General features: G+C 38.5%; 2 protein-coding genes across 2 annotated transcripts in view; one reads left to right on the forward strand and one right to left on the reverse strand.

Annotated features, from left to right (window-relative positions):
• Nucleotides 1–5298: 5298 nt before the first annotated feature.
• On the reverse strand, nucleotides 5299–13256 carry FAM217A (family with sequence similarity 217 member A). The gene is made up of 7 exons (XM_029283666.1): nucleotides 13081–13256; nucleotides 10934–11042; nucleotides 9730–9793; nucleotides 9599–9624; nucleotides 8670–8738; nucleotides 8469–8548; nucleotides 5299–6494 (listed from the first exon to the last, which is right to left on the reverse strand). Exons 1-7 carry the CDS (start codon nucleotides 13254–13256, stop codon nucleotides 5666–5668), a joined length of 1353 nt encoding a protein of 450 aa, XP_029139499.1. The 3' UTR covers nucleotides 5299–5665.
• A 7347-nt stretch (nucleotides 13257–20603) lies between these two features.
• The window catches only part of LOC107286836 (uncharacterized protein C6orf201 homolog), a 9286-nt gene continuing 5210 nt past the window's right edge, over nucleotides 20604–24679 (forward strand). The window contains exons 1-2 of the mRNA XM_015815304.1: nucleotides 20604–20938; nucleotides 23866–24046. Of these exons, the coding sequence (XP_015670790.1) occupies nucleotides 20668–20938; nucleotides 23866–24046 (452 nt within the window). The 5' untranslated portion in view covers nucleotides 20604–20667. The remainder of the gene's footprint in view (nucleotides 20939–23865; nucleotides 24047–24679) is intronic.

Consider the following 24679-nt stretch of genomic DNA (forward strand, 5'->3'; position numbering starts at 1 on the left):
CATTGGTAGCCCTTTTTAAAAGATTTTTCTCTCCAGTGTTGCCGACTCAGGTAAACCGTAAGAACTTTCTTTTTTTGATAGTCCTTTAATTAAAACAACTACTAAAAGATATGATCCCCTGAAAGAAGTTTTAGATTATTAATTATTGACAATTCAGAGTAAATGTCCCAAGCCCCCTGCAGATATTATCTGCTTTCATTGTTAAGAAATTTATTCCTGTAGGTTATTGAATTAGATGCAGCTTTTAACTAATGTTTGTGCTGTTTTTCTTACTTTTCCTTTTTGATGGTGCTGAGAGAGACAAAGGAAAGCAAGTCACAGGCCACTCAACGCCTACTCCAGGGGGTCTGGTTTGCTGAGACACCATCTTCACCTTCCTAACAAGGTTATTTCTGACAGCATGTGTAGATAAACATTTAGCAACGACTTAAAAATAGTTTGTTCCTCATGAAGATACCCAACTGAATCAATTAATGTTTGTCAACCCAATATTTTTATTAAAAGCAGTTCATACAACAGATGATTCGTATATGTTGCCTAGCTAAAACCTAGATGCTTTATAACATTTTGAAGTTTGTAAGTAGGATTTTTTTTTTTAATCCGAAAGGCATGTTCTTAAAATGAAGTCGTATTTAGTGCAGCCAAACCTATTGGTTTTCTAATGGGATGCTTCCGAGGAGCTGTTCCCTACTATAATGGAATAACAAACTGCAACAGTAGTTGATAATATTATCTATTTTGAACCTCAACGCTGTCTCTCTAATGTTACTTACAAGTAGTAAATGCGATTATCAACTTATTTAAAATGTTTCTTGTTTGTGCAGGAAACAGAAAGCAACTTCACTGAAATGAAGATATATATTACTTGATAGACTTTTGCACACACAGTAAAGGGGCATGCTGTTTTGACAATGCTATCAGCCTCCCTTGCGCATCTAGTGGCAATATGACACATGTCATAAAATCTGATGGTCTTCTCCATGTCCCTGCTTCCAAATAATAAAGACAGTTGTCATGGCAATTCCAGTAGCAGCTACACCCCACACACACACTTATGGCTACAAAAATTGTAAACTTTCCTTAAAAAAAAAACAAAGTTGCTTGTTTACTTATTCTTTGTGTTATAGGTGCCGTTCAAATGAAGATGATGGCAACCAGAAGACATGAACAAAGGTTTCTGTTCTCTAAAAGATATGCAAAACATTCTTATGTATTTTTATAAAAAGTTCTTTTGTTCACAGCTGACAAATATAGACCTCGTTTACACTTGCTCATGCTGGCAGTTCTTAGCATAGTACTGTTGTGATGTTTTTTGGTTTTTGTTTTCTTTACAAAAATATGTTCCATTTTTGGATGATAAGATTTTTATTGTAGTAAAACTGAGATAGGCAACTGATCATATTTTAAGTCTATTATAGAGTCTCCATGCACACATTCAAAATATAATCAAATGCTGTTATAGAATTGCCGACATACTGCTTAAGACTTTATAATGGCACAGTCATAGAGGTAATATATTAAAAGTATATTTGGGCTGCCAACTATTAATACTCTGTGACACTCTGTTAAAGTGACATACATTACTCAGTCCTTTTGTATTGTTTTAAGCAACCCAGTATGTGAATCTGGATGTCTGTATGAAGAACCATCTGGATTCTGGTTTTGTTAAACTCTATGCAATCGAATCCAATCCATACTGTACCGGTAGTTCAGTTTCTGCTTTGTCCAACAATCCTATTTAGATATTATGAACAAGCTAGTTTCACATGGAGGCCAATCTAAGTTTAACGAAATATCCTCAAAGTGAGGTTATGAAGAAGCATAAGGGCTGTTTAAAATTCCTAACTTCTGTAATAGTATGTTAGAGTTGGAAATACATTTTAAGTGCTGTATTCTGTTTATTGGTATTTTATACTACTGCATAGATTGTTATAACAAAAAATGTTTAGGAACAATTTTGGTAAATGATACCGAATATTCTGCTAATAATATGTTTCCCTTCCTATATAGGGTAAGTGAAAAATTTGTGACAGAAATTTACGTGGCTTGATGTGAGCTCAAGAAGCTGAACCAGTCTGAAAATTCAAGATGATAATGTCTTTGCCACTGAAAGTGACAAGCTGTAACACAGAGTTTTGAATCGGCATGAAACAGAATTTTTCTTCAATAAAGTTTTATTTTTTATTTTTAACATTGCCTCTGATAAAGCTTATTTTTCAGTTTCTTTGTTTATTCTGTATTCTAATAGGTAGTAATTCAGTAACACTTCGTATTAGCAGCCTGGTAATACACTACCAATTTATTAATGGATGATAAAGAGAGACAGGTCATGCTGTTGATTTACTGTTTCTCTGGTGATTGCTCCTCCACTCCCCAGTGAGAGAATTGAGATATTTTTTTACAAACTAATCATGCTCTCCAGCTCACTATTCCTTAATCTGTGCTCCGCCAGTATTTATTTATTATGTTTGTGCTGTCTCCTTTAGTCAGGAGTTCAAGGTGCACGACATGAATATAGAATTGGCATCCTTTCCTTTGGCTTTACAACAGCAAAAACAACCTTTTGAAATAGGTTGGACTGAGAGAATTGTTGCCCAAAGTTGCCCAGTGAGTTTCAGTGAATGAAGATGGCCTAGAATTTGAGTCTCCTTGGAGCAATTCAACTGCCTGAGCTTTGTGACACATTTGGGAAATTTTGGAACTGAAATCCAAACACTGGGAAGACTCAAGGCTGCTAACTGTCGGTTATATAAGTTCTAATAAAATGGAAGAGATTTTGAAAATAAATTACTGTTTTCAAAAAGTACTAAATAGCAACTAAGTACCTGAAGAAAAATATGCCTGAAGGCCAATCTTGCCTTATAAAATAACATTTTTATATAGATGGCAAGGCTCAGTAGAAACAAAGATGTGACTGGTATTGGGTCCCTCAAAATGTCAAAGAAGCTTGTAAAAGGATGCAAGCATTTTAAGAAGGTGAGCTTGTCTTTCCAAATGTCTCTTCTGAATAATTTTTTAAAGCATGACAGTACTATCTGGTACAGGATTCCAGTTCATAAAACATGAACATCACCACAATGTATTAAATGTGCTATAAGCTGCCTTATTTAACATTTTTCTAATACTCAACTTGAATACAAAATATAGAAAAAAATGTACTCCTTATAAATATTGGAGGTGTTTTGGGTAGAAATTTGATGACATGGCTCTTTTTCTCCACATAGCCTTCCAACATGGCCAGTAATTAAGAACGCCGATAGTTGCATCTTGGCAGCATCAGGAGCACCAGATATGTTCTCCAGGTATAGCAGTTAGTGAAAAATGGGATAATCCAATTTCTATTTAATTGGAAGGTTTAAAGCCACAACACCTATCTTCACTTCCTGTGTTTCAGTCTATTTAAAATTAACTAAAAAGACCTGGCTCAATTATTATTTTTCTTTTTGTAGAAATTATTATTACTGCTGTCTATGAAAATAGAAGTAGTGCAATTCTGTGAAAATAACAAGTGCTGCAGAATTCACATATGAACTCATATAGCAAAATATAACAGTGCTGAATGAGTGACACTTATGATAGGTTCTCAAAGTTCCAGTTATTGTAGCACCTCCACAAGGTGGTGATTTGTGATTTGGCAACTGGCTTGCAGTAAAATGGTTGCAAGGTCCCAGAATCACGTGATCGCCACTTGCAATCTTCCTTGCCATCTGCTCAAGGTTGCGAGTCACTTTTGCCAACTTTTCTCCCAAGAGACTTGCTATGGATCACAATAGTGGGCCCCAACCTTTGTGGCTTGGCAGCCTGGCGGGGGGGGAGGGGAACTGAGCTAGGTGAGCGGTGGGCCAGTGTGCACGCGCATGTGCACAGCTCAACTTGCATGAGTTGTGGGTCAGCATGCAGCTCAACTTAAGCAAGTTGAGCTGTGCGCACACTGGCCCCACTGCTTACACAGCCCAGTTGTGAATAGGCCACTACCCAGTACTGGGCTGCAGCCTAGAGGTTGACCCCTGGATTACAAATTCCCAGGGATTTTGTACTCCATAGCATTCTGCAACACTAACCAACACACATGCTGTAGCCTGTCCACAGCCCCCTTTATGTGTGCCATAGTGCTTGTTCAAGGTCCCCCCCCAGCACTCATTCCACCGTGTTCTCGCCACCTGCCTACAGCATTTCCTGTGGTATCTGCACCCCTCCAGCCATTGCCTGGAATTCCCACCTCTTCCTGCAGTTCTGAGGTTACAACTACAGCCAGGACTGCTGTGATTGCCACCCAAGCAAAGCAGTCACATGGTATTGCACTTTGCAACCACATTGCAAGCAATGGCAATTCTGGTCCCAGTTGAAGTAGCCACATTTAAGGCTACAGGTAATCCTCGATTTATGACAACAGTTTGCCCAAGTTTTCTGTTAAGTGAGACATTGTGTTTTGCCCCATTTTATGACCTTTCTTGCCAGAGTTATTAAGTGAACCATTACAGTTGATTACTTAGTAACCTGGTTGGCAAGTGAATCTGGCTTCCCCATTGACTTTGCTCGTTAGAAGATCACAAAAGGGGATCACATAATCTTGGGACACAGCAACGATCATCAGTATGAACCAGTTGATAAGCGTCTGAATTTTGGTCATGTGATCATGGGGATGCTGCGAAAGTTATAACTGCAAAACGGTCATAAGTCACTTCTTTCAGTGCCATTGTAACTTTGAACAATCACTAAATAGACTGTTGTAAGTTGAGGACTACCTGTACTGCAAAAGTCTGAAGAGCACCATAATTCTAATGAGTAGCAAAAAGGCATAATATTTAGTTTTCTCTAGGAACTAAATATGTACATTTCCAAATAGAGAGTAGCTGTATTGGAAGTGCATTTATATAGACTTAATGATTACTGTTCTTCATACACATTCAGTATTAATTTCTCAGAATGCAGAGTTGCATATTCACTGTCATTTGAAGCCTACAGTATGTGTGTTCTGGGTCTATGCTAAGCATGCCTTTTATTGAAGGCATTCTGAAACGATCGTAGGATTTAATTTGATGTGTTCTTAATTCATTCTTTAAAACCAAGAATTTGCAGATGCTTTTTAAGCATTCCTGGGTTCTCTCTGTGCTCAAAGGCAGATTCAGAGTCACCTAAGGGTCATACAGATATAAACACTACTGAGAGTAAACAATTTTAAAGAATTAATACACTGGTTGTAAAATGATTCTTAAAAAGGAATAACAACATCTGTCAGTAAAGCAATAACACCTTTCCTCAAATACAGCAATTTTTATTCTTCAACTTAATGTTTTATTCCCTCTTTAAAACAGAATGAGGCGATCACTAAGCTGCAATATATACCTTTCAGATGGGCTGTGATTCTAGATTCATAGAGTAGTCCAACACAGTAATGTCCATGAAAGCTTTGCCACCTGTTTTTGCTACTCATTTGGACCATCTCTAACAATAATGTCTTATCATTTCATCTGTGGAAACGATGCCCGTGCAGCTCATCAAAGAACATAATCTTATGGAAGAAACGAGCAACTAAATCTATTGCTACAAAAATGTTTCTGTTCAAGAATCTAGACACCTCATTCCTACTCACCTACCATCATCCCTTAAAACATGTTTTTTTCCCCTCAGAATGTTGATGCATTTAAAAGTTATTGCACAATGCTTACGACGGCTTTGAGGATGAACGCATAGAGGTTGCAGAATTTTTGTGACTGTGACAGTGTTGGCAAGTGCATTTTATGTCTCTTTCTGGCCTAAACAGGCAACATAAGCAATCAAGTGGCCTTGGCTGTTTTGATTGGTGTAACTCTTTTGTAGAAATTGAACGATTGCTAGCAGTCGCAGCTGCAGAAACAGCCTCTTTTTTCTTTTCTCTTAAGATAGTTAAGTGCTGTAACCTTTCCATTTCTACAAGACGCGAGACAATTTTATCAAGTGAGTCATTAAGTGGTGGATTTATAGATGATTTCCAACTATCTGATTTGGATAAGGACAATTTTTTAAAATCCAAATTATTATAGGGTGAAGGAAGAAAATCAGGGTATGGAAACTTGTCGTTTTCAAGTAAAGAGGGAGCATCTTCCTGGTCCATGAAAGGGTCTGTCTTTATGTTAAGATTTAGATTTTTGAAATATTTCAGCAAAGTTATATTTCTTTTCTCGCTCTCGGTCACTTCCTTTTCTTCTACCAAAAGCTTGTTCTCTGCGTGAACACTTCTTTTTTTCAATTTCCATTTACTTGCTGAATGTATGTCATCACTGCTACTATCCGTAGCAAGGTAAGAATCTGAAGTGGTAACTTCATTGGTCTTTTTGAGAGAGTCTCCATCATCTTTTCTGCAGTTTTTTCCTAATGTGGTCTTCTTAGTTTCTGGATAAGAAACAGGGTGATATCTCTTCGTAAAAGAATGTACCGCCGGATTAGTAGTGGCTAAATGTATAAGACCATCACTGGAGCCAGATGACAGTTCTGCATCAGGTTTATTGAAGTCTCTGAAGAGAAAATGAGAGAAGCTGAAATTGTACTTTACACACTGTCCTCCTGCAAAAAAAGCATCACCAAATCTGTGTGAAAAACTACAATTGCATCTGAAGTGCCACACAGAATAATCTGAAATAAGAGTGACACTTATCAATTACATTTTTCCCAGAAGGGGCAAGAATCAAGCACACAAGTGACTGGAAATATATGGCATCCCATCTAACTTTATCAAAGTTCACGGATCAAAAGAACTCTCTGGTCACAGGGCAGGATGCTGCTCCAGTCACCCCTACAGATACCCCCCATTAAAAAAAACAAACACGACTTGGCAAATCTGAGTGACTCTTATCAGCAAAATGTTGTGCTTGTCTGTCACAATAGCCGGGTCAGAGCAACTTGTTTTTCATTTTTTTAAATAAGGTAATTGGCCTCTCTAAACAGTATTGCAGGATAACAACCTAGGGATACTATAAAGAATGGAGGAGAAGTCATAAGGGAATAATAGTAGTAGTAGTAGTAGTAGTAGTAGTAGTAGTAATAATAATAATAATAATAATAATAATAATAATAATAATAATATAATTTCAAATTCGCCATTAGTCAATTGCAAAAGGCGCCCTTACTAGGAACTGCTTCCATCCTATGACGATATCTGCAATACCTGCCTATCCCAGGTCCTTGGGAAGGACTCGATAGGTAGACAAAAATGCCAAATCCAGTCTGAACATCTGGCTGACTGTGCGATGATGATGATGATGATTATTATTATTATTAATACTAATACTAATACTAATAATAATACTAATAATAATACTAATAATAATAATAATAATAATAATAATAATAATAATAAAATTGGAAGAGACCTTGGAGGTCATCTAGTCCAACCCCCTGCTCAGGCAGGAAACCCTATACCATTTCGGACAAATGGCTGTCCAGTCTCTTCTTAAAAACTTCCAGTGTTGGAGCATTCACAGCTTCTGGAGGCAGGTTGTTCCACTGGTTAATTGTTCTGTCAGGAAATTTCTCCTTAGTTCTAGGTTGGTTCTCTCTTTGGTTAGTTTCCATCCGTTGCTTCTTGTCCTACCTTCAGGTGCTTTGGAGAATAGCTTGACTCCCTCTTCTTTGTGGCAGCCCCTGAGATATTGGAACACTGCTATCATGTCACCCCTCGTCCTTCTCTTCATTAAACTGGACATTCTCCTCCCTTACTGCCCCAGTTATGTTTGAACATGATTTCAAATTTGTGCTCAGTTAAGTTTACTTTTTCTCTTCTTCCAGCAGTGCTCTAACATCTTTTTCTACCGCTTCAATTCTCGCATGTCACCAGGATGAAGGGAATTGCTGCAAGCTTGCCTAGAAATTTCTTAAGGGCCCACAGGACACCAAGTAGGTACAGAAACCACCCGGGCTGAGTCATCTTAATCAGGCTATTGGTACTGTGGAGATCTTGAGTAGCCAGTTTCGTCTGGACTAGAAAGTGATTTGCCCTCCACAAAAGATATATATAGAAATGCCCCTCATACTCGACTTTCTACATACCTGCTCTCAAACAAAAGTGATTGTGTGAATAGTCACCAATGGAGACCCTGAACTCCCCAATTCTGCTTAAACTGGCCCTGAGAGCATGGCAATTCAAACTGCTCAACATAGGGACTTTGATTGCTATTAATTATTAACAATTGCTATTAATAGTTAACATTAATAAATAGCAACCATTCATACAGAGAATTGCTTTTTGCAAGCAGACATTTCTCAGTGTCTATCATACTTGTTTGTTTTTTCGCAATTAAATTTTGAAAAAAATCCTGACTTATATGTTGGCATCATTTTGCACATACCAATCCACCCAGAAAAATAATTTCCAAAGAGTGTTTTAAAATAAATTCAATGCTTGGCAGTTTATTAATGAAGATGTTGAGCGGAAAGCATCTTGTTTGTGCCCTCATTCTTTTTTTTAAAAAAAAAGCAATATATTTTTTTACCTGCTAACTGAATTATTGCCTTGATTAGGAATATGGTTCCAGGAATGGAGTTGCCTTTGTTTGTTGCTACTGGAATTCAGCTGAAAAATGCAAAACAGTTTTAACAAAAAAACAATTGGTATGCAACTTGGAAAAATAGTTGAAATTTAAGCAGTTGAAAGTAAATCGCATTATGAAAAGAGTTTTGCAAACTTATGCTACCTGTGCTGTCCTGGAATTTTTTGACATGTTAAAAGTTGTCAACTGTTCAACTGCAGCTTTATAGTGGTCCTATAAAAGAACAGAGTCACTGTAATATTTATAAAACAAAACATGCATTATAAAATGCAGTAACTATTTTGAGCTATGTGTTTCATCTCAAGCCTATACATAATTCCACGTGTTGGCCTGAGAAATTCCACAGATGTGCAACTCATACTTAAATATTTTTATGGACTTAGTTTAACAATTGTTGCTGAAATTGTTGGACTTACATGCAAACTACAATGATTGCCTATTTACTGGTGAATCAACTTAACATAACCTTAATACCAATGCTAAAACAATTCTATCGCTAAACCAGAAGGTTCCAATCACAGAATGTTTTGAATGGTGTCCAATATGATTCCTTGCCAGCTGGCCAGAAATTATGATGAAAATAAGGCTGAGTCTTTTCATCTTCTTCAAAGTTTCCCTTTGCTTTAAATTCCAAACAGGATTGGGGGAGGAAGGGAAGCACGCAAAGTCTTAGAATACATTGAACTCTTAGTTTCTACTGCTTATTTCCATCCTTACCCCCCCCTTTGGAATTTTCCAGACTTTAAAACAGTTGGCCTCAAAGGCTAGCATACAGACAAAGGGGGCAATAAAATATTGAATTCACTGAAAGGGAGAATTGACACGACTCCTGGGATCCAATAACAGAAAGCAGGCTTCAAAATAAACATGCATGGGACTAGTATTTTGTGGATAACTAAGAGTTTAATCTATTTCGTGGAAGAGCTGGAAAACCAAGATTTAAATGGTTTAGAGAACACTGACGTCAATTCACACCTGAATAATGTATGCAATACTTCCTTTGAAATAAAAATGTCAATTTAGCATAGGTCACTATAAGATTATTAAAGGAGTTTAATATTTCTTGCCCTTACCTTGTAAAATGTGCTTGTAAGACTGCCTGCAAAAGATCAAAAGTAACCTTTATTTATCTATATAAATTGTTTTGTAATTTCTTAACATAAAGAACATCTACACTCGAACGCACCTCCTGTGGAAAGCTTACCTTCTGGTGAATAAAATTTCTTTTCAGCAGAACAGTCAGTTTCCAGACCACAGACATATGATTCCTGTAATTAAGTTCATGTTTAGTTTTACTAACTGCATATACATGAACTATACATTTTTACTTGTATTATTTTGGTAATAATGTTATTACTGTATGCTATCCACAGTTAGCCTGAAGTTTGTTACTCTTATAAATTAAACGTTGCTCCAATAGCTATGGTGCATTCTGAAAAGCACTAAACAGTCCATTTGAGACCACATTTTAGGAAAGGTTATTTTAGAATGTAGAACTAACCCTAATTATATCATCTTAAGTTTCCCTCAGGTTGAGTTTGACTCAATATGTAGACATGTCCTTTTGGGGGGTAAGAATACAGAAATGGTTTGTCATGGCCTCATTCTGGATTTTCTTTTATTTTTTTATTTCCCAGTCTACTTACATATAGGTAATTCTATAAATGGGAGGGTTCAAATGTGTGATAATACGTGTGCATGTAATTACGTTCATGTGCATGTAAGTCACATGAAATACAGCATATAAATGAATTTGACTTATTCTTATGAATTTATTCTTATGAATGTGACGAAATATTTTTTCAATCTTAATCTTCATTGTATTTCTCTTTCTTATTTATAATTTTTCTTGCTATCAACAAATATTCAACATATGGTATGTACCTCTGGAAAAAAAGTTTTCTTTAAAAACAATGCCCAAACCTTCAGAACAATGTGCTTGGTTCAGTATAGTATAACAGTGCCTGCACTATAGAAAAGTATTCAGTTGTGACTACTTTTGTTCAATTGTGGTCTTGAGATTTGGGTATATTTTGCTTCTTCAAAATGATAATGAAGTATATTTATAAGGCCATACAATACAGCACTTTGAATTCAGTTTTAGGACAGATGCTCCAGCAGATTTAGGAGTACAGATGTAGCATTTGCCTGCAAGTATTTAAAACAACCACATCTTTTCCTAGGATTATATGGCAGTTCTGGTGGGTAACTGCGTGTTCCTAAAGGTACAATCGCTTTGAGGACTTGTAGATAGCAGGTTCTTGCTCCCAAGTGTTCTGAAACATCTTTCTGAAGCACTATAGCTCTAATTATATGACAAACCATCCATTTATCATTAAACAGCAGATATGGTATAGAATGGGTACTGCATATAAGATTAGATTCATTTAATAAAGAGATTCTTGTACCTGGTGAGATAAGGTGCTGATTGGCAGCATTGTCCCATAAATACCAGAAACGGCTTCTTTTTTCCCTTTCAGATAGGCAGGTTTATCAACCCTGCTTTTTTCACCCAGCCTGTATGCAGATGAGAATTAGGAAAGACACAAAAAAATATGTACATCAGGATGAGCAAGAAATGAAAATAATAATAGATTGTTAATATAGGAACAAAGGACAGAGCTCTGCCAAATTATATTTTACAAGGTTTAGCATGCCAAAGTTAAATTAAAAAAAAATACTCTGGAATAGTGAGAGGATATAGAGAAATTATGGACAGGAATGACAAGCTGCAAAGCAACAGTAAGAGCAATTGTTAAAGATCAAAGGGGGAAAAAGGCAAAATTGAAGGTTTTGGGTTTTTATTCTCTAAAACCAAGATATTCTTTACTTTAGCCCTCTGAAAGAGACATGTCATATTTCTTCAGGAAGCACACAAAACCTTAGCAGTTTCTGTGTTTCAGCACAGTAGAGGAGAAAGTCAGATTTCAAGAAGTAAAAGGGCATTTATAAAGGGCTATCAAAGTCTGGAAGTTATTTTGGAGAGAAAAAGAAGCAGAGCTCTTAGTGTTTGTTCTTAAAGGCAATAGTGTATTTAGGTGGTGTAATGGATGACCAGTCGGGCTGTAAGAAACTTAAATGAATCAAGTACATCATAATCTTATAAATGATACCAAAATAGTGGGAGGATATATGTTTTGCCTTACAGGGACACACAGATGCTGTCTAAAATGGAACATTTAATTGAAAGTGTATTAAAGGATTGGAAAATTATAACCCTGCAACAAAATGGCTTCTGTAAAGATATGCTGTTGCTTTCTCCCGAAATTGCTGAAAATAGATTGTATATTTGTTTAGGAATGAATTGGGAATAAAAGACAATATATTGTGTGAATGGTAAACTAAAGAAGTAAAAGAGTTGTGATAAAAGTACAAATCCTACTTGATTTCCGTGGCTGCTTGAAAGAGTGAAAAAGAGATTACTGTATTTAGAAATGAATTCATTCAGAAAAATTAGATTGCAGTGGTCATACTAATCGGAAGAGGCAGAGCTAGAAAAGAAAGGACAATAGGGCATGTCAAGTACCAGGATAATAAACCAGCAGCCCCAGATATTTGGGATTATAATCCTTTAATATTTGCATGCTTGTTGGAAATGAGCCTAGCTATACTTTCAAATATGCAGAAAGCTCAAGGTGGCCTATCAGGTGGAAAGGTAAACCTTTAATTTTATAATATCTCTGTGACTATTTTTAAAACACAAATTATGAAATTAACTGGGATTAAATGTACTTTCTCACCAAAATACTTGTTTACATTCTCATTTATGTTTGTCTATATAGATGCATCTTAAATATGTATGCCACGTGTAAAAACCTGAAAGTGGGCAGTATAATATGGAGCAGCTGAGATTAAATCTATTCCTCTTTACAACCCTGGTTGATTGGATCATGCTTGAAACAAGTGGTTCTTAGACACACTACAAGGACAAGAGATGTCAGTCTCCTGTCAAGGTAGTGGCTGAAGTCCCCTTTAAAGCCAGAGAGAAAGCATTGTCACCTCCCACACATATTGCCCTCTTCCAAGTCAGAGTTGCCAGCAGTGCTTCCTAAAAAAAACACCAAGATTTCATGCTCAAACAAACCTAGATTCTACATACACACACACACAAAAGATAGCACAGAAATCGCCATACATCCGTTTTAAACCAACCTATTTTTACCTATTTAATCAGGGTTTCAGACTCTGAACACAAAAACTCAGATAACAAAAAACCCCAACATTTGTATTAAATTTTTTACCTATTTAATCAGGTTCCATACGCAAATAAACCCCCGATTCGACACACACAAAAATATCAAAAACACAATAACTCAGTTTTAAACTAAATTATTTTTACCTACCTAATATTATGTAATGTATAGAAAAACATTACATTTTAAAATAATATTACAAAAATCTAGAAACCTAGCTAGAGCAAACGCAAAGCAAGGGCGGTCCGACCTGGCCGTAAAAGACAGGCAGGAGCACCTCTCGTTGGGAAGGGCGCATTGCTCGAAGCGCGCTTGTTTGGGGTGTCGGGGATGCCCACCCGGCCTTCGCCTGCGTTCCCTACCCTGGGAAGTTTGTGAAACTTCGCTGCGTTTCTTTCTTAGGAGGAGGAGAAGAGGGCGCAGACCGCCCACTCGCTGGGTACATGCTGGGGTAGGACGCGGCAGAGCGAAATTTGGGTTTAGCGCCTTGCGCCTCGGCCTCGGCCTTCAGAGTATGGTGCGGGCCGCTACTCGCCATGGAAATAGCTCAGTCGCCGCAGCCTGCCAGGACCTTCGGGTTTCTCAAGGGCGAGGTGTCCGCCTGCTTCCTTCCCCTGGCGTCGCTTTCCCCCCGCGCCCCTTTCTGGCCGCTCGCTCTCTTCCTAGTCCTGATGGGGCGCATCCAGTTGGCCTCTCTCGGGAGAAAAGAGCAATGGCAAAGGGTAGACTCTCTCGGGCCGATATAGCCCTGCTCGGGTTGTGTGAAATGCTCCCCTCGCCTGGTTAGTGGGGTCATAATGAAGGCAAGTGTAGTGGCCCTGACGCAGTGTGGAGATTGTGCGGTGAGAGATAGGATTCATTGCGAGGTCTTACAGGCGCCTACATCTTTGGGGAGCCTATCTGCCTTTGGCAGGGAAGTCTTTTAAAGTCTGCGCCATAATCTTTGGGGGGGACAGGACAATGTTTCGTTGCTTTTTCCTACAACAGATTAGCTCATGCCATTAGCTCATGCAAACCCGATGTAGATATGTCGTTTTTTTCTCCTCTCCTCCCAACCTCTTGATTTTTTTAAATCAAAATGTCAGCAGCCTGGACTTTCTCCCTTTACCAAAAGCAGCTAAATAACAAAAGATGGAAGAACACTTTGCATGAAAAGGATCTGTAAGTAAAATAAATGCTGCTTTTATTTCAAAGAAATTTGATGTGTTAGTGTAAGGTCCCAGTCCCTTACTTGAACTTGAGATACCATGTCAATCTAATCAGATAACCCAAGCGGAGACTTCTTGATCAAGCAGCACTTTATTTGATCAAATTAAGCAGCTGGGTGGCCAACAATCTGGAACGCTGGCAGAGTTACATCCAGAAGTGCCATGAATTAGAAAGTTGGTAGCATTGCTTTATAAACTTTGTTAGCCAATGAAAATCAGACAACAGAGCCATTACATAATGATAATGATAATGATAATGATGATAATGATGATGATAATGATGATAATAATAATAATAATAATAATAATAATAATAATAATAATAATAATAATAATAATAATAATAATAATAATAATAGGAACTGCTTCCATCCTGCGACGATATCTGTAATACCATCAAACATCCACATCTGCCTATCCCAGGTCCTGGGAAAGGACTCGATAGGTAGACAAAATGCCAAATCCAGTCTGAACATCTGGCTGACTGTGCGATGATCCATAATAATAATAATAATAATAAACTTGGAAGGGACCTTGGAGATCATCGAATCCAACCCCCTGCTCAGGCAGAAAACCCTACACCATTTCGGACAAATGGCTGTCCAGTCTCTTCTTAAAAACTTCTAGTGTTGGAGCATTCACTGCTTCTGGAGGCAGGTTGTTCCATTGGTTAATTGTTCTAACTGTCAGGAAGTTTCTCCTTAGTTCTAGGTTGCTTCTCTCCTTGATTAGTTTCCATCCGTTGCTTCTTGTCCTGCCTTCAGGCGCTTTGGAGAATAGCTTGACTCCCTCTTCTTTGTGGCAGCCCCTGAGATATTGGAAGACTGCTATCATGCCCCCCCCGTCCTTCTCCGTTAAACTAGACCAGGGGTAGGCAACCTCAGCATAGCTGACTCAGGAATTCTGAGAGTTGAAGTCCATGAGTCATAAAAGAGCCGAGGTTGCCTATCCCTAAACTAGACATACCCAATTCCAACAACCGTTTCTTATATGTTTTAGCCTCCAGTCCCCTAGTCATCTTTGTTACTCTTCTCTGTACTCTTTCTAGAGTCTCGGCATCTTTTTTACATCGTGGTGACCAAAACTGGATGCAGTATTTCAAGTGTGGCCTTACCAAGGCATTGTAAAGTGGTATTAATACTTCACGTGATCTTGATTCTATCCCTCTGTTAATGCAGCCCAGCACTGTGTTGGCTGTTTTGGCAGCTGCAGCACACTGCTGGCTCATATTTAAGTGTACACTCCCTTATTCCCTCCTTCAGTATATCCCATCCATGTACATGTTTCCCACACTTGCGTGAAATTTCTCTGGGGCAAAAGCTGATTACAAAACGCAAGAAAGCAACAGTTAGACTAAACAATTTCCCTTTGTTCCAGAACCCTTCATTAGAATGAGACTTTCAGAGAGAATTGGAAAAACAACTGCTGTCAGACCTTTCCTTAATCTGTTAGGGAAGAACTAAATGGGGAGGTCATTATGTCTTGACGCGGGTGAAGAAGGAGAGTGCAAAAGTTGGCTTGAAACTCAACATTAAGAAAACCAAGATCATGGCATCCAGCCCTCTCAATTCCTGGCAAATAGATGGGGAAGAAATGGAGGTAGTGACAGATTTTATTTTCCTGGGCTCCAAGATCACCGCAGATGGGGACTGCAGCCAAGAAATTAAAAGACGCTCCTGGGGAGGAAAGCTATGGCAAATCTAGACAGCATACTAAAAACAGAGACGTCACCCTGCCAACAAAAGTGCGTATAATCAAGGCCATGGTTTTCCCAGTTGCAGTGTGGCTGCAAAAGTTGGACCATAAGAAAGGCTGAGCGCCAAAGAATTGAGGCCTTTGAACTATGGTGCTGGAGAAGACTCCTGCAAGTCCCCTGGATTGCAAGGCGATCAAACCGGTCAGTCCTAGAGGAGAGCAACCCTGACTGCTCTTTAGCAGGCCAGATGCTGAAGTTGAAACTCAAATACTTTGACCACCTAATGAGAAGGAAGGACTCACTGGAGAAGAGCCTAATGCTGGGAAAGATTGAGGACAATAGAAGAAGGGGACGACAGAGAAGGAGGTGGCTGGATGGAGTCACTGAAGCAGTAGGCGTGAGCTTAAATGGACTCCAGAACATGGTAGAGGACAGGGAGGCCTGGACGAACGTTGTCCATGGGGTCGCGATGGGTCCGACACGACTTCGCAACTAACAACAACTAACAACAACATGTCTTCACTTGGGTGTCATCATTACAACTAATTAGTCCATTTACCAGCTTCTGGGGAATTAAGAACAAGCTTAAAGACAAACCAAAATCAGAAGGAAAGATTTCCTGGGAAAACTCAACAGAGTTCTTATTTATTTGTTTGTTTGTTTATTTATTTATTTATTTATTTTTGTATTAAATTTATATGCCACCCATCTCACTGTTGAGCAACTCTGGGGAGCTTACGTTGGCGAAACAATGCCTGCTCACAGCTCAGATCTCAATATCTGAGCAATTCTCAGCCATAAAACATGAACTGGATGTGCTGAAAGGTGATATAGAGGGTTTATTTTCAAAAGCATGAAACTCGACTTTTTATGCTGATCAAAGCTGATGCTACCGGTCCACTTAACCTTCTTATCCCAGGGCATGTATGCTATTAAAAAGCAAGAAATTAAGGGAAAAGTAAAACAATCTGGCAAAATGCCACAGTACCCAAATATTTGTTCTAATAACTCTGTAATTCTTGCTAAGGCAAAAGGGATAGACTTCACACATACTAAAGCATCCGTGGTTGTTTCTAAGTATTTATATTCCCCCTTTTAAAACATGCTGAGGTCAATATCCCTCTCTCTCCCCCCCTTCCCCTATCTTTCTCTCTCTCTCTCTCTCTTTCTCTCCTCCTCCCCCCCTTCAAGGTGGCACTAGAACTCCTATCACAAAGAGCTGTTTTGCATTCCTGGCAGTTTATGCCACTCCCAACATCTCTGGGTACCTTGTCCAGCATTCATACTTTATCTCTGGACTACCAGAGCCTCTGACAAGTTATGACAAGAGAGGCAGCAGGAAGAACAACAGAGCTGCTCCATGCACCAAGGCAAAACACTGAAAGCCGGGCAGTGTACGCTGGCGTAATTTTCCTAAAAATTTGAGTCCAGAAGAAAGGGGCATTGGCCGCGAGAAAGAGTCCTAAAAAGTTAGATCCAATCATATGTGCAATTTAGCATTAAATGTTGCTTAAATTAACAGCAAGTCCAGTAGCGGTCAATAAAATATTGCCAAAAAAACACAATTAGTTTTAATACTTTTAAAAGCTTTTATCACCATTTTTAAAACTTATATAACAGTGTTACCAGAATATAGCTCATCCTTTGCAGCATAAAATTTACTGAATAGTGGGGTTTTTTCCCTCAAGATTAATAGACTGAAATGAAGTCAGGTGCCGTAAGTAGTGCACGTTCCATGTTTTTCTTGAGATTTTTAAAAACTTTTCGTCCAGTTGATCTTCTTTTTCTTGTGCCATATCCGTTATCGGACGTTGGCGATCATGTTGGCGATCCTGTTTTTATCAGCAGCCACACGAAAAAGTACTGCTGAGTTTTGTCCAAACCAATCACTTAGATTTTGAAGCCACAATCAAGAAGAAGACGGACCTGGAGCAAACGGAAGTTAGAAAGGGACCTCCTAATTTACCTCATACGGCATAAAAAGACCCACAGCGTAGTGTACAGGCTTTATAAGATTAAAAGTAAAAAATTAACAAAACTACTAAAGGGAACCGAAAGGGTCCGCCGAATAGTGGAGGAGTAAAGACTTCTTGTCAACCCAGCTTATACGTAACAGCCGGCTGTAAATCCACATTTCAAATGCTTCTAGTCTCTTCAGGTGGCCTTCTGTCAGAGACCAACTCTCTACTCCATAGAGAGGATAGAAAAAATATAGCATCTGACAAGCCTGATTTTCAGTCTTAGGCTTATGTCGTGACTGCAGAAGACCTTTTTCATTTTGAAGAATGCTGTCCGGGCTTTTTCTATCCTTGCCTTTACTTCAACGGTCATGTCCCAGCTTTCATGTAAATTGGAACCGAAGTGCGTGATCCTTTCAACTATTATTATCAATAGGTTTACCACTTTAAGGAGTTTGCGATAGTTTCTTTTGGAGGATAAAGTGGTTTATGCCTTGTCATGTTTCCAACCAAACTCTAAAGAAATGAATATGTGGCCAAAAACTAGATATCTAACCAACTAAATCTAACCATATGTAATTTTGTTATAAAAAAACCCCACAAAATCTAAACTTAACTAACTAATGTTAATAAACTTTAAAACTAATTAAATAACCTAGAACCTAGATAAAAAGGTGCAAAAAAAAAAGAATCAGAAGACTAGAAAATTGATGAGCACTGAAAATCAATACTGTGAGTCTCTAAGCTCACTAAGCATCACCTTTGTATTTTACAGTGTTAATATGTCATCAATCACCAGGACATGACGCAAAGTACAAAGTGTAGATGCCGTCGGAGCAAAGCAAAATAAAGTGAAATTAGCAGTTTTTGTGACTTGAGAACTATGCTGTTGTTACTGTACGTTTATCAGTTATGGTCAATCTTAACTACATGGTCATATTTAGATAGCAATGTTTAGTGCTGTAAATCACCAATCATTGCATTATTTAGGAGAACAATACATGCAAATTTTGAGAGAAGGCTGAAGCTCTATTCCACTAACAAGACACATGAGAAACTCAAATCATTCCTTAAATGAGAGCACATGTGTTTCTTTCAGCCAAAAAGAAATAAAATTGCTCCACTCATCTAACAACCAGAAAACAACATCTCTGCATGGAATCTATCTAAGAACTCTACAAATTCTGGATGTTGATCATGGCCATATTTATATTTATTTCAACAACTTTTACCTGCTCTTAAATTTTGCCAAAATAAGCACCAAAAGGAGGCAGTATGTGTGTGTGTTGGGGGGGGGGCAAAGCATTTGCCAACAATTAGAGTGAGGAAGCAGCCCCCTCCCCTTCATTCCTCCTGACCACATGATCAAGAAGCAAACTTGCCTCAGCACACACAGTTGGAAACTTGTTGCAGTAGTTTGACCAACCCTGCTCTCGCCCAGGCCTTAGATTTGGGGAGATGAATCACCTTTCACATCTTTTGAAACCACCCTGGGTACCTATTGCAGTGGTTGAGAAATCCTGCATTTGAACCCAATGATTAGAAGTCTTTTTTGCAAAAGGGAAGAGTACTAAAGTGTGGGAAGTCAGCCCCCCCTCCAGGGAAGGAAATATTAAAAAGGCAGAATATTATATTTCCTCAAAGGATCTTAAAAAGGCAGAAAAGCATGCCCAGTTTTTCTTAATAGCCCCAAGCCTCCCCCCCCCAAGCAGAAACCAGCTCTGTAGAAATGCAGATACCATAATCCTTTCAGAAAGACTGGTACCAGGAAGCTTAGAGCTGATGGGATTAGAAAGACAAAGATCCCTAGAATTAACAACCCCTCGCTCAAAAAATCCAACACAGGACATAGCCATCAGCCACAGCCCTAGGGAAGCAGGATATGACCTTTAGGACATAATAGGATTAATACACCACCATCAGAATACCAGAAAGGCACACTGAACCTCAGGTCAAAGTTCATGCCACAGAAACAACTCCAAACACAAAAGCCCAAGAAGATATAAAAACCCACCACTCCCTGCTCCATGTGGTCAGCTTTCCCAGAGCCACGCTTCTGTCTGGCTTTGCTTTTCAATAAACTACAACCTGCTTTCTAAAGCAGTCTCCATTTTGTTTATTCCCAGCTTGGACTGGACCCTGATGATGATTTTTCTTTCAACACAAGTATTTTAAAAGAACTAGCATAAATTGGTTTTCTAAAAAACAAGCTAGAAAAACATTTCAGTGTTTGTCATGAAATTGCATAAAAAAATTCTTCTTTCAAAAATTATTCATCTACTTAACTGGGCTTTTTTTTAATCAGAGCCATGACTTTGCGGAAGAGCAGAGAATGATTTATGGGCAAGCACACGCCCAAGGATGTCGTGATCTGTCTTTTGTAAGGCTTTAAAGACTTAAGTTTCTAGATGTTCACTTCACCTTCCTTCCTATTACCCCATGTTTTTATTTTTGTTACTTTAGGGAAAAAACCCAGTGGTATGATCAGAGCTTAAATCACTGTGGACAGGTTCAAAGGACCATACTCACTTCCATATTGCCCTTATTTAGTCTCCTTCCAGTGTGGACATGTATATGTACGTCTCAACTGAAATCTGAAGTAGCTACACAATCAGAATTACAAATGAGGTCCTATTTTTATGGAGACATTGTAGGATTTCTCTATGATTATGGAAAGCAAAGGTCTTTATTTGTATGATACAATTCACTGGAGGAAGTTAATTTAACTCCAAACAGGATGGGGGGGGGTCTGTTTGGGAGTAAAGCTAATCCTCTCCGGGTTAATAGGCTTATTCATTTGATCTGGCTTACTCATTGAAATGTCATGCTAATTCTTGAAAACCCAGTTAATCATGTCAAGTCAGCAGTGCCATTAAGTATATTTTGACAGTATAGTTTCTGTCTCTCATTGCCTGTGACATCACATTGCTCTTATGACACCCAGATTACATAGTGGTAGGGGCAGGGAAAATAACTTTTCACCACCAATATAAAGAGTTTGATAGGCAGAGAAACTCAGACCATTGTGTTCTGTATTGATAACAACTGCTTTCCTTTAAAAACTATTAAAAATCAATACTTTTCAGGATGTTTTTTTGGAAAAGATCTTGTCTTCCCCTCCCACGACCAGCCACAAATCAGCAAATATTAAGGAAAGAAAGCTTGGCTTCAAGGAGCAGGCCTGTGACAAAATCTAGTCTGAACTTACCATCACTGGTCAACTCTCAGAAGCTGAAACACTGTGATAAGATGGATGAGATAAATGAAGTATTCCTAAAGCTCTCTATGCTTTACAACAATTTGCCCGATCCACTGAGAGATATATTGCTTCTATGTGCATGCGAAGATCAACAAAAGTGTAAGTTGTATCACATATATCCATTTTAGAGAACATTTCTATATAAAAATATGTTTGCCAGTATTTGTATAGATTGCAATTTCTCAATTTTAAAGAAACTTGACTACCTGTGAACATACTTGCTTCTTGGAATAGGAAACAGGTGAGGTAGAAAATCTAGCAGGTACAAAGTTTTTTTTTTAAATGATTTAATGGAATCTAAAACCCACTCCAAGCCTGGAGGACTCTGTGTGGTGGTGCACAGGAATGAATAAAAACTGAAAACATCACAATAAAAACACAAAATCAAAGTTAAACTGAAGATAAGCATGCCACAACCAGTCAAATGGATCCCAATTCTCCTTGAAATAAAACTTCTTTATTTCCAAAATATCAGCAAAGTGGTGCCTTTACATACTTTGGAGGGATGGGATGGAAATGTAATTCAATAGAATGGAAACTACCATAGGGGCACTGTCTCTCCCACATACTCCTATGCGCCTTGAATGTGAAGCAGTGGAGAGTTTCAGAAGGCTTCTCTGGATGACTGAACCATATGAGTGGTGTTAGTTCTGGTGTAAGTGTTGCCTGGTTTATCCTCCCAATACTGCACAACTTAGGACAGGGGTGTCAAACTGCCGGCCTGCAGGCCAGATGCATCATACTGAAACCACGCCCACCCCATTGCTGGCAATGGAAAAAAAGTCACGATACGTTGCGAGTTTGACACCCCTGACTTAGGACTTTAAAGATAATGACTACAGCAGGACTTTCAGCTGGGTTCAGAAGCCTACTATGTCCCCATGCAACAGTTTTAATAGAGGCACAATTCTGCACTGGCATCCCCAGACACGTGTTGAAGTTTCAGAAGCAATTCAAAATTCTGCTCTAAGTAACATTGGGCCTCATTTGACTGGTTGTGGGATGCCTATCTTGAGGCAACTTTTTGCCTTTTGTTGATGTTGGTTATGATGTGACTTGTAACTTAGCTTCTGGATCATCTCCAAAGGCAGCACCGTGTAAAGCACATTGTAGTAGCCTAATTGGGCATTCATAGAGGTATGAGATCATGGAACATGAAGATTGGTACTATTGCATTAATTTGGGGGTAAGGCAGATGCAATTGTTATTATGGAGTTCATATCGATTGTAATTGGATATGGCTTAAAGCAAAACAATACTATTTCAAAATTGCATTGTTGTAGTTCTTATTTGGCTGGCTTGGATTCTGAGATAGTGACTACATTGAGTTTGTTTGGCCTGTCATAAGCGCTAACTTCTTAATAATTGCAGTCTGAAAAGTTGTATCTACTTTTAAATGCTAGCTTGCAGAAGAAAAAATAATGTCTGAAGTGGGATAAAGAAAGGATTATATTTCAATAAAATTAATCATCTCTTTCAAGGAGAGCTTTTAATAGTGCCCAACTGGAAAATCCAATTCAGTGCTTTGGAAGAAAAGATTAAGAGTTTTTTTAAAAAAAGATTTAATAGCAGAATAAGAAAGAAAATATTTGAAATTAGATTGAAAAGGGAAATGGGAAAACCAACAGCAAATGACATTTGAGTTATTTATTTTTTAATTGAAGGCTCTAAATAACAAGTTACTACAATCCTTCCTTTTCTGTTTTTAAATCTTATTTATAAATTATAAATTTAAGTTAGTTAAGTGCAGGTTAAAAAATGGGTCTGTTTCACATTCATCCTTAGTATATAATAAAAAAGCTATCATACAATTAAATGTAAGGGCACATCCCTTCCTCCCTTCCTTTCTGCCACCTACTCTGAGCAGTCAATAGCATATCAGCCAATTAAACATTCAATACAATAAAAAAACCTGTTTTTTTTAAAGAATCAAGATACCCATTTTCAGTTTGTGCCAAAGGCACAATGACACAATTTAAAAAATGTTTTAACCAGTGCTTTTTCTGTAAGAAAAACAGTGCCTGAACTCACATCTTGTTAATCTTTTATTTACTTTCGCATGTAGTCAATCACTGTACACACACCCACACACGTCAGTTGTGTAATGAAACATAACGGAGTGCGGGACTACATGACCGAGCAGTGACCGGGACTACAAGCCGAGCAGTGCCGGGACTACATGACCGGGACTACATGACCGGGACTACAAGCCGAGCAGTGCCACAAGCTGAGCAGCCGGACGAAATACACATGCATTGGACTCGACACACAAGCCATGCACTATTTTAATGATTTTGCCTCCGATCTGCTATGCTTGACAGGGAGATTCAAATCCATGTGAACCAAACATCAAATTTTCAAGTTACTTTTAAAACTTGGAAAATCTGTCAAAAAAAGGTGCCGGAACTCTGTTCCGGTGAGTTCTATGACAAAAAAAGCACTGGTTTTAACTTATTTTCAAAAGACTAGAAATGTTGATGCTGTACTTCTAGAGGCTGGTAATTCCATAAATTGGAGGGCTACTGCTGGAGGGACTTGCCCTCTTGTTCACACCTGATGTACTTCTAAAGTGGAAAAATTGTCAGCAGGTCATTCTGTAATGAATAAATTGGGTGTGTAAATTCTACAACGGCAAGCAGATGTATGATGTATATACACCATACATTATGTAATAATGATATACTGTAACTGGAGTTGCGCTCTGTAAGACTTAAAAGTGATGGCTAGTACTTTGAATTGAACTTGGAAGCTGAGTGGTAAGCAATATAGTAATTTCCAAATAGAAGCTACCCTGTGCTGGTGGGATTGATGTCCAGCACTTTAGTCAGCTAAATTTCCTGTGCTGTGCCAGCTGTAGCTTTCGGATTGCCTCCAAAGGGCAGCCCCATGTAGAACATGTTACTGTAGCCAGCCGAATGGTGACCCAGCTATTCCAGAAAAGACCAACAAAGGCACAGTTTAAAGGCCAGTAATAAGCAAACCACCAGAGCATTTTAAATTGCAGACAATTCTCCCCTTCTCTTCAGGTTATAAGGTTTCCTACTTTGACAATTTCTCGATGAATCTGATACCTAAAGAGGCATATTGTTCGCCACCGCCAAATCATATGCCCCTAACAAAAAGAAGGGTTTCTAACCAGATTGCCAATCAACCTAGAGCTTTTGGAGTGTATAGAGACGATTTGCCACTAGCAACTATCATTGCAAGGTAAGATACAAATAAACAATTCTTTTTATCGTTGCATCTCCTATACTCCATTCAGTCTCTTATTGTTCTTTTTCTCTTAAGTTTCTTCTTTCACCTGTTACTCCCAAATCCCTATTACTTTGCTACACAGACAATTTATTTTCTAATACCACACAATATTAGAGAAACAGAATTTACTAACTTCTACAAAATATAGTATGACAAAAGTAGAGAATATTGATGTATAGCTCAGTGTTGAACTGTTGTGTCTGTGGTGTTTCTCTGAGATTGGCTGTCTTTCTGCAGCCTTTCATTACCAGCTAAGTATCAGCATCAGGGCATAGAAAAATAAAGTTTGCTGACTGTTTACAAGTAGTAGCTTGCCCTGCCAGTCTTAGTTGGAGTATAGATTCTTCCTTGAAATTTCCTTGATTAGAGGACTTCAGGCCGGGATACAGGCTTCAGGCCGGGATACAGCACGGAAACGGCATTGGTCACATTGGTGAATGATCTCTGGAGGGCCCGGGACAGGGGTTGTTCCTCTGTCCTAGTTCTTTTGGACCTCTCAGCGGCTTTTGATACGGTGGACCACGGTATCATGCTGCGGCGTCTGGCTGAGTTGGGAGTGGGAGGCACGGTTATGCGGTGGTTCTC

This window comes from Protobothrops mucrosquamatus, unplaced genomic scaffold (assembly GCF_001527695.2).
Source record: "Protobothrops mucrosquamatus isolate PMUCROS unplaced genomic scaffold, P.Mucros_1.0 scaffold_6, whole genome shotgun sequence".
NCBI classification, from domain to species: domain Eukaryota; kingdom Metazoa; phylum Chordata; class Lepidosauria; order Squamata; family Viperidae; genus Protobothrops; species Protobothrops mucrosquamatus.